The 11,332-nt window shown below is 35.6% G+C and overlaps 1 protein-coding gene across 1 annotated transcript in view; it reads left to right on the top strand.

Moving 5' to 3' along the window:
* Positions 1-11,332, top strand: part of LOC108740940 (breast cancer anti-estrogen resistance protein 1) — a 48,269-nt gene that overhangs the window by 24,104 nt on the left and 12,833 nt on the right. The window contains exon 3 of the mRNA XM_018475480.2: positions 6,664-6,828. Within this exon, the coding sequence (XP_018330982.1) occupies positions 6,664-6,828 (165 nt within the window). The remainder of the gene's footprint in view (positions 1-6,663; positions 6,829-11,332) is intronic.

The raw sequence follows: 11,332 nt of genomic DNA, 5'->3' as shown, positions 1-11,332 counted from the left end.
GGCAGGGATGCACACTGTCACCGCTACTTTTTAATCTATACATCGAAGACGCCATCAACATCATTAAAGACAGTACAACTGTAGGGATAGATGTGCAAGGGCAAAAGATTAGTATGCTTAGATTTGCAGATGATATAGCAGTATTAGCATCTAGCAAGGGGGACTTAGAGATAGCTTTAAATAAAATGGAAGCGGTACTGACAGAACTGTACTGTATGAAAATAAATAAAAGTAAAACTAAAATACTGGTATGCAAGGGAAGAAAAAGAGCGAATATAAAGATAGTAGACGAAAAATTAGAAGAAGTGACTGATTTTAGATATCTACGAAGTCAGATAAGTTAGGACGGAAGGTGTAGAAGGGATATAAAGCAGAGGATAGCGCAGGGCCGTGTCGCCTTTATTAAAAAGAAGTCACTTTTATGCTCGCGAACGGTTAATTTAGAAATTCAAAAAAGGTTAAAAGTGTATGTTTGGAGCACGGCGTTGTACGGATGCGAAACATGGACAGTGGGCGCGGCGGAAAAGTAAAGGTTAGAAGTGTTCGAAATGTGGTGTTATAGGCGAATGATGAGGATAACGTGGGTAGAAAAGGTTAAAAATGAAGATGTATTAGAAAGAATAGGAGAACAGAGGACTCTATGGAAGTCAATGAAAAATAGACGAGATAGGTTGGTAGGACACCTTCTCAGGCATGAAGGTCTAGTCAGAGACATATTAGAGGCAGAAACAGGAGTTAAGATGGGTAGAGGTAGACCTAGGTTAGATTACTGCTCGCAAATAGTTAAGGATATGGGTTGTTCTAGGTTTAAGAAAATGCGAAATTTAACTCAGGATAGGAAAGAGTGGAGGTACGTGGCCAACCAGTCTTGGACTGACGACCTTATGATGATGATTACATAATATAAATTTCGGTTTTGGCAAATATTTTCTTCATAAAAAGCGAAAAGTTTTAAAGCAGACAGTTTCTATTTCAAATATGGATTATGCACTAATAAATAGCATTACAAAATTATTTTAGTGCAATGCAACTGATTGCATCTCTTAATTTAGGTGGTATGCTTTGCAATATTTTGTGGGCGATTAGTATAATGTACACTTTCAGTTGTGAAAACATCTTTAAAAATTACAATTAAACGCTAAATACAGCAACCTCATTTTTACTGCAGGTACCTACTTGGATTCTTTTATAATTGCAGTGGTTAAAATAATTTTTCTTATTTTTAAGACATTTAATATATATCAGTTACCGACCGATTTAATTTCGCATGGTCTAAGTTAGATTGATCTGATGGTGTATGTTTATTTAAAGTTTCTTCATGTTCATTCATCCCAAACTAAATATACCTACCTATTTTATTATTAAAATCATTAAGAATAGGTTAATTAATATTAATAAATAAACAGTGCTCTCTCAAGTTTGGCCTGTGTGAAATCCTGGTATATATGTAATGAATTATTTTTTAATTTAATTTTTAATCGGCCGACCGACCGGTTAAAAAATCGAAGCTTTTTTTACACACAGTGCCGGCAACTGTCGGGTATTTCATTTCCAATCCAAACTTTCTACAGATAGCGTCCACTATGTTGACGCTATCTGTAGAAAATTCCTACATTTTTTGAATTTAAAAATTTTCTGTAAAATCCATAAGAATATTGACTTGAGAAACTGAACCCACAGCAATAGCTACCTTCACGTGGTAGATACGCAACCCAACAAAACAGAAAGTTCATGGTGATGAGTATTCTGTCGAAACCGTCAGGCGTGTGTCGCGATTTCGATCTCATTGGATCTCGTCAGCACGCCGCAAACAGCTCCAATAAAATACAGGCCAACTTTACCTGCTGTCTTTTAATAGTTTATTTATGAAATGTAAAGCAAGAAAAATATGGATTTATCTACTAACAACAGAAAGGATTACTACAGGAGCTTATTACATGTTATTCGGAGTATCTACTAAGAGCACATGAAGCAAAAATTAAAATTTTTCAATTACTTATGATGGAAATATGTGGCACATGTCTTCTGAAGCGGCTTTAGTTTTATTAGTTATTTATTATTTAATATTTAACAATACGTTATATTGATCAACGACTGTCTAGAAGCATTCGGGAAGACATCGCACTCGTTAGATTCGGATCTACCTACCATAATCTAAGTTTTCTTGTGGCACCATTAGGCAGATGCTCAGGCTCGTCTCATTTTTCTCTCCCCATCGACCATCATCCACTCATTCCTACAGTTCCTTCCGTTCTATCCACCGACTTTGCACTAAGTCGGAGGGACTGAACGCCCACCAGCACTCGTTGCTTTTGAGAGTGAAACATCAAAATTGTGTCGAAACTATCAAACATAAATATGGGCGTAGATGAATGAATTAGTCATAAAATATAAGTGTAAAATGAACGAAGAACTACACTTTACGTAGGTAGTCTTTTCTTGGTATAATAAAATCCATTCATTAGAATCGAGGAGTTTTTCTTGAGATTTTAGAGACCCCTGATAATTCTACAGGGCTCCTTTCTACAGGTTAATTTGTGACCGAATCGATACGAAGAGATTTATGCTCTGGTAAAAGTAGCACAATGATTGGTTTCTTAAAAATATGCAAAGGTTATATGTAAATAATGATAATGTTGATTTGGGTTTCTCTGTAGTCGTGTTAGTGAGTATTATGAAAATTTCAAATGCCATCTCCTGAAACAGCAAACAGTAAAAACCACATGAAAAAAAAACGGGGTCTGTAGGAATTTTTGCCGAAACCACTGACACAATTCAACTCGCGATTGGAAATCTGTTTCTTGTAAGGCTTGCGCTCGCTGCAAATGATAAGGATGCACTAACTGTACCTTTAAAATCTCGCGGTATTTCTCGTGCGCTACTTTGAGGGTTGTCTCTTGTCTTGTATGAAATCAAGGCGATATAATTCGGGCGTCGACATTCACGACCTTCGCATGTAGGATGTATATTACCGGTATCTGTGACTGAAGCACGATTGGACGTTAATTACTATAAAACAATCAACATCTTCATTGTAAGAACTTGACGATTTGAAATTGCTGCTCGTTGTTTTGTAATGCATTTCTGTGTAGACGGTTTTTCAATAACTACCGATCCGCATGTTCGAAACGTTTTTCTGTTTACTAGAAACTACATTCTCTACGAAATGCGATAGAACTTGGCGATAAAACTGCATGAAGTCATGAGTAGTTGTACATTTAGAGTCCTTCTAATAAGGTAACATCTCCATCTTGGGGAAGACAAACGTAGTCGGCAGGTCAGGCAAATGCGAAGAGTAGACAGACCATAATATAAACGGACGCATAAAACACAACAAACAACACGTTCCATTCCTTCTTTTCCTTCGCATTTCGTGACCTTTCTGGGACCGACAAAGTAACAACAATCTGCCTTTATTTGTCATAGTTGGGGATAATGGGCGAGAGTAGACTCCATATTAAAGCTTCACAAACAAACGAATCATAAAATACGCTGGATCATTTATCAACAATCAGTGGCGGTTCGTACTTAATTGAATCAAAGTGTTACAAAAGATTTTGCTGACATTCAATTATATTTTCTTTAAATCAATTATTTTTGAATGATTTAAAAATTTGCTAAACTGCAATTAGAAAACAAACGCCCATATTAGCATAACTTTGTTAAATCATGAGCAGTGATAGAAACAGTCCTTATCAATATAGACGTGTACACAAATCAATTTTAACTAGGGAATAATTCATACAGTTGATGCATTATTACCATCTCAGATTTGCAGTTGTCTACTAATTATACTATTCACCCTGCTATGCTGCATTAATTATGTACTACAATGATTTTATCAGCGAACTCAGATCTAGTCTTTGTTTGCTGATGTTACCTACTTGGTGCATAGTAGTCTGGTAGATGTCTGCATAATAAAAAAAAAATAAATATTATACAGAGTGTAACATAAATAAGTGCCGATCTTGCAGGTGGTGATAGAGCTTATAAAAACATGAAAATTAAGTAAATGTTTGTACGTTCGAATGTTCACCGTTTTCGAGGAAAACGTAGTTGAAAGTACAGGTAAAGTCAATTCCTGCCCTGGTTGATAAATGCGGTTCGCAACGCTACATTCAATAACTGCTGATTACTAGCATAAGTGTAATACCATTTGTTTAGTATTCTTTTTGCTCATGTATTGTTTATTTGTTAGGTTAAATTATGTGTGTCAGGGTGTTTTTGTTAACAACCAACCTGTAGTAGCCGTTCATACTTTTACTGTTTAACCCTTATGCAGTTCAATAATCTAATTCAGCAAAACAACATTAATTATTAGTGTAGGTCAGTCACTGTAGAACAGCTGTTGTTATACTATAAAAAAATACAAAAAGAAATAAGATTTCAACGAAGTCAACCCCCCAAATAGTACATACGCAATAGCAGATAACGTTGGCTCCTCTCAGTGTGGCAATTTTTAAACAAACAGTTGCTGCATCCTTATCATTTGCAGCGAGTGCAAGCCTTGCAAGAAAAGTACTACAACTCCTCGTAGCTTAGTAGTAAAGTACCGGTGCGTAAAACCAGGGGCCCGAGTTCGATTCCCTGCAAGGATGTGACACAGCAGCAACAATTTTTCCTCATTAATTTAAGATTATCTGTAGAGAGTAAAGTTAATTCAAAAATAAATTCATTATTGCTTAGACAAGGTAATAATCAGCGAACGTTTTACCATTTACTTTATTGTATGAGACACTAATGATGTAATACCGTTTATGAAAAATACAAGAATTAACGTAATTTGAATTCACAAATAGTCATCCTTACAGACCTATAGAGATACATATGTATACATTGGATACTAAGTAATATATTTGAATGGAATCTAAGAATTTCACTATCAGTTCAATAGCAAACAAGAGTGAGATTGGTGAAAAATACGTTAAAAACTATGATTTGGATTTTTCTGATTCTGTACGATCATATAACAATATAATAGTTTAAATTAAAGTTAAATACAATACAATTGCTTTTCTCATCAACACAAAACACTTGGTAGTTTTGCGCACCAAACCGGTAATCTCTTAGTAGTTTGTAAAAATTATGCAAATCTGGTTCGAATGCCAAGAAATTGGTATATCTAAGTACTGTGGGGCAGCCCTGATTCTATCTAATACCAAAAAAAAAAAAATACAACGTGTACAACACTCTACTGAAGAGAAACTTCTTCAAACATACCGGGATAGGGGTTAAGGAATTGACTTCAGTGGCGTCGTTTGGTCTATAGAGTGTAGGCACACATACACAAACACATACAAATACATTCATACATTTTTTTAGGGCTACACTATACATGCCGGAGTTGCCTATAACGAACGTTGCATTGAAGCGCGCTCNTCCAAAACTGCATTTTGAATAGCTGCAGTGCAGACTATAATAAGGAAGAGCATGGAAAGTAGGAATGTCTGAAAAATGTTTTTCATTTCGACGTAAATCTTGGAAAGATGTATAGAAATCCTTTTATCAATCGATTGCTGTTGTAAGGATCGACCCAATACTTCCGATTCTTTGTATTCTTCTTCTTTTTTTTTTATTTATCAGAAGCAGTAATAAAGTAATTTCCTCTTCGTCTTTCTTCTGCGACTTCTTTTTAATAACTGTTTCTGTATGTTTGAAATAGATACGTTACATCTGCTACAATATCGACGCGCTGTAAAAAATCGCTCTTTATACTGTAATGTTCGTGGGTTTAATAAAATTTACTTCTAAGACTGATAACAAAAACTATTTCTTTACACTAATTATTATTAATATGTCACTATTCACTGCGCTATTTATTTCACTGCTATCACTGTCAATTTATTTCTCGATTCACTTCTGCAACGGTCAATTTATTTCTACTCCTTCTCGGCGATCGTCCCTTCCTTTAAATACTCTTTTGTTTACTTTCGGGAACCTTCTNAGAGCCTACGAATACAATTGAGGATAATAATGAGCTTTGTGTTCAGGGGCGGCCTTAACGACTGCGAGGCTCCGGGCGGGTAGATCTTTTCGAGGTCCTTTGTCCTTGTAGAATTAGTTTTAATGATGATACTTGACGAGAAATACAAAGTTATAAATAAATAAATTTAGATTTTCAAAATTGTTTATTTGAAATTAACAAGATCTAATAAACACAAAGATTATTATTTAAATCAGGGATTCAGAAATGATGCTTGCAGCTTCCTTAAGTCTTAGAAATTCAAATAAATATTAGTACTATTAGTAGCATTAGTACCTAAAATTTTCTAATTGGAAAATTACGCGAGAACGCGAGGCCCCATCTATCCGGACGTATCTGACTTCCTAGATATCTAAAATCAGTCACTTCTTCTAATTTTTTCGTCTCCTATCTTTGGAAATAATTAAATAAATGTGGTTAACCAAAGAATTTGGCAAATGGAAACTAAACCCTCACCGCTGGACGTAAATCCAGATTCAAAATATAGCATTACAGTATTAGGTTTTAGGAACACAAAATAACTAGCAACAAAAACTAATGTCATGTTTTATCCTTCGATACAGGACAAATTTGATATGCAACATCTTATTAAAAGTATACAACTTTAAATCACAATGTCCACAAATAGGTACATTTTACAGAAATATCTTCTTTTATCAAACATTTTTTGTTTGTTTCAGGGTATTTGTCCCGGTAATAGGCTACGTCTTATAGCAGGTGTTTATGAAGATACGGGACAAAGCAGAGGTGCGTCACCGTTGCCCCAGTTTCCGGAAGTGATTGGAGAACTGAACACTTTACAACGACAGGGAAAACGTCGAAGCTGGCATGTTCAACCTAACAAGGTAAATATTATTCAAGAACAAACAGAATCGATTATCGTTTTTTGTTTTCGACGGAAAACGTGTCGCACAAAAAAGAAAAATTTCATCAGTAATATTCGATAATAACAGAAAGGAATATTAATAGACAGAAAAATTATGTATCAGAGGTGTTTCAGTATTTTGGCCTTGTATTGGGCAGTAACAAAACTACGCCCTTTCATTGATTTCTAAAAACATTGGCCGTCACTGTCTACAATTTGTTTGGAGATCCCACTTCTGGTTATATGTATGTATGTATAACGTGACCATGCGTCCTGTTTTGAACGAGACCATCCCTTTTTCCGATTATAGGTCCCGTTGTCCCCAAAAAATGCTCCAGGATGCACAATTGTCCGCTTTTCCGAAACCGCGCGAAAATTATGGGCTTGCCGAACGCGTCAGTCAATTTAGCTCAGAAACAGAGCAATCAGTTTCTTCCATTTACGGTTCGTAGTGTAGTGGTGAAATTGAAAGACAATGGCGATGATATTAATGAAAATTTGTGTTAAGTACGGCTACAGAATTTTATAAAACAAGCCGCGAATGTTCGACAACAATGGACTTACTCTCTTACCGAAGAAAGGGAGATATTTCGTTGGGCACATTGAAAAAAAGTATCCGCATGGGATGACGTTCAAAAAGCTCTGGATGATGTGATTAAAAAAGGATATTATTGTTTGTAATAAAGATTCAGAAGTATTTGACGAATTTTCATTAATTTCTAACTACATCACATGTCAAAAAATAACCGAGTGGAATAATCTAAATGTTTCCACAGAAACTCGTTGGATGGAAGTATTCGAACATTTTCACGGCAACGAACTTCCAGAAGAAAACTTTTGTATTTTAATTTAATATGGTTTTTGTTTGCCTGCTACAAATGCCTCAGTAAAAAGAGTATTTTATTTAATAAACAAATTCTGGACTTCTGGAAAAACCCAGTTAGAGATCGATTTCAGTTATGAAGGCGATGTTGATTACTAAGGTGATTATAAAAAACGTGCCAAGAATTTGATTTTTATTTAAAAGCATCACCACGTGTATTAAAACAAACTTGCTCCTCTGACAAACATAAATATTATGTTGCATAATATTTTCAATTTACAGTAAAATCTCACTTTTTCTAGATAAATAATATTAAAAAATGTATTTCTCGTTTTTCATTAATAACCTGCTAATTGACGTAAATAAACCGATGTCCCGTTTTGAGTAAAAAACTGAATGGTTTCGTTATGTATGTACCTATAACAAGACATATGTGGTTAACAGTCGAGTCATGCATCATGAGATATTGAAATGCTGACCTCTAAAATCAAATTACTTTTGTCGAAGGGAATTCTTTTGTTAACTCTTTAACTGGGATTAATGTAGGAGAATTAAGTTTTACTTTACAAACTGCAACTTAAACGAAAAGAAATCCTCATCCTCATTGCGAATTCTAAAAGAAAGTGATCCAAAATTGGAAGATGAATATTTGATAGGTTGCAAAAAAATGTATGAAATTTCAAATAACAGCGTCGAGAGAAAAGTTAAATTCATAAAAAAAACCTACAGGTAAAAAAAGTGTACGGATAAAAAGACGAACAAAACAAGTCGTGGGGTGTGTCACATCACTGATGCGATCCTGAGAGCCTTTTCACACGGGCTACTTTTTGTAGTACTTCTGAAGCGCTACAGTTGCGTAATTTTTTGAAATTTTTGTTTTAAATTGATGCTTTCATACGAAAACAGCGCTTCAAAGCCGTAGCGCTACATTGAAGCTACGTAGAACTCTAGCGGTATTTCCTTGAATCGCACGACTAAATAGTCGTGCAATTGTTATGCTTCACTAAAAAAATACATTTACCTAAGTTAACGCTTCCACACTACGTATTTAAGTGGTTTGACAGACCGATGGTGGACAATATCGACGTAGAAAATTTCATAATTTCCAAAACTGCATTTTGAATAGCTGCAGTGCAGACTATAATAAGGAAGAGCATGGAAAGTAGGAATGTCTGAAAAATGTTTTTCATTTCGACGTAAATCTTGGAAAGATGTATAGAAATCCTTTTATCAATCGATTGCTGTTGTAAGGATCGACCCAATACGATTCTTTGTATTCTTCTTCTTTTTTTTTTATTTATCAGAAGCAGTAATAAAGTAATTTCCTCTTCGTCTTTCTTCTGCGACTTCTTTTTAATAACTGTTTCTGTATGTTTGAAATAGATACGTTACATCTGCTACAATATCGACGCGCTGTAAAAAATCGCTCTTTATACTGTAATGTTCGTGGGTTTAATAAAATTTACTTCTAAGACTGATAACAAAAACTATTTCTTTACACTAATTATTATTAATATGTCACTATTCACTGCGCTATTTATTTCACTGCTATCACTGTCAATTTATTTCTGGATTCACTTCTGCAACGGTCAATTTATTTCTACTACTCTCGGCGATCGTCCCTTCCTTTAAATACTCTTTTGTTTACTTTCGGGAACCTTCTCGAAACGTCCGGATAGTTTCTTTTTTCTTTTAACTGTTTAACTGATTTCCCAGAACGTAGGTACGACACACACAATTACAAATACTGCGCACATGAAGAAAGGCGCCCGCGGCTAGTCGGCGAATTGATAATCCGTTCACACACACGTGTGGCCGATCGCACACAAACACTCGTGCTCGCTACAATACATACGAACCAGCAACTGTCGCTCTACTGTAGCGCAACGGAAGCGCTAGAAAATGTAGCTCGTGTGAAAAGGCTCTTACGGTAAACACGAATAACTGTCCAGTACAGGAGGCAATTGATTTAAATCACCAACCACTAGTACACATATGCAGTATGTAGTACTCGATAAAAATATCTGATTTATTTCAAAGTATCAAGTTATATCAGCAGGGGCGGCCTTTGGGGGTGGCGAGCTGTGCAACCGCCCGGAGCCTCACTCTTACAGGGGCCTCGCGTTCTCGCGTAATTTTCCAATTACAAAATTTTAGGTACTAATGCCACTAATAGTACTAATATTTATTTCAATTTCTAAGACCTAAGGAAGCTGCAAACATAATTTCTGAATCCCTGATTTAAATAATAATCTCTGTGTTTATTAGTTCTTATTAATTTCAAATAAACAATTTTGAAATTAATGAAATAATTCGAAGTGGTCTGTATTCTGTCGAAACTGCCAGACGCGGATCGCGATTTTAATTTTTTTGGATGTCATCGGCGCGTCGTAGGCATCTCCGACAAAACACAGACCAACTTTTACCTGCTGTCTTAACAGTGCGTTTTAGAAAATACTACGAATGGCGCAGTGAACGCCATCTGTAGCACGATGTTAGATTTTAGGATTACGTATGCTCCAACAAGGTATACTTGTGTGAATATCTACTTGCTGAAAACGAATCCCTGCGTAGCCAACCTCAACGTGATAGGCACGTTAGCTTAATTGAATGAAATAATTCGAAGTGGTCTGTATTCTGTCGAAACTGCCAGACGCGGATCGCGATTTCGATCTTTTTGGATCTCATCAGCGCTTCGTAGGCATCTGCGACAGAACCCAGACCAACTTTTACCTACTGTCTTAACAGTGCGTTTTAGAAAATACTACAAATGGCGCAGTGAACGCCATCTGTAGCACGATGCTACATTTTAGGATTACGTATGCTCCAACAAATTGAAATTCTAAATTTATTTATTTATAACTTTGTATTTCTCGTCAAGTATCATCATTAAAATTAATTCTACAAGGACAAGGGCCTCGAAAAGATCTACCCGCCCGGAGCCTTGCAGTGGTTAAGGCCGCTCCTGTATATCAGAACCAGTTAATCAAATATGTTGAGTGTCAACGTTCTGTACCTATTGTTTCGTTATAGCTTTTAGTTGAAATTTTGTAATTGGGGTTCGTAGCTATTTAAAATAAGTTACTTTTACTTTAAATGAGGTTTATGACTATCTTATTTTGCTTACTTTGCAAACAATTAGTTTATTAGAGGTATCTTTTCTGTTGTGTATTGTAATATTGACTATTAATGGTAGGTGTGTCATTAGGGGTTTATTCCAACATCGTAATATTTCGATTACTTTGTATTTCTTATCTTTCTTTTGCAATCATGAAATCTATTATTATTTTTGTTGGTGTGCAATAGTCGATACAATTGATCACCTTCGAATCATTGACATCTGGTACCAACAATTGTTGCACGCTGGACACTCGCACGTACACCCATCTCTCCCTTTCTCTTCTTATCGAACCGCACCCCTTATACCCCACTTTCTTATCTTGGACCAACCACCCTGTTTCTTCTATTCCTAATCCAATTAATGTTTCTAAACCTTACTAACTCCACCTATAAGTAGCTTTTCCATTTACGCATTCCGAAGATAATGTAATTTTTTGCTTGCGGTGTGATTTTGAAACTGTTGAAAGGTAATCTTTGCGCCGCAAACCTCACTGCTATAGCTGCTGTAACGTTGCCTCCATTTATGGGCTTAAACAATCGG

The sequence above is a fragment of the Agrilus planipennis genome, unplaced genomic scaffold (genome assembly GCF_000699045.2).
Source record: "Agrilus planipennis isolate EAB-ADULT unplaced genomic scaffold, Apla_2.0 scaffold274, whole genome shotgun sequence".
Classification (NCBI taxonomy): domain Eukaryota; kingdom Metazoa; phylum Arthropoda; class Insecta; order Coleoptera; family Buprestidae; genus Agrilus; species Agrilus planipennis.
Note: the sequence above shows the minus strand (reverse complement) of the source record. Positions and strands in the feature narration are given on the sequence as shown.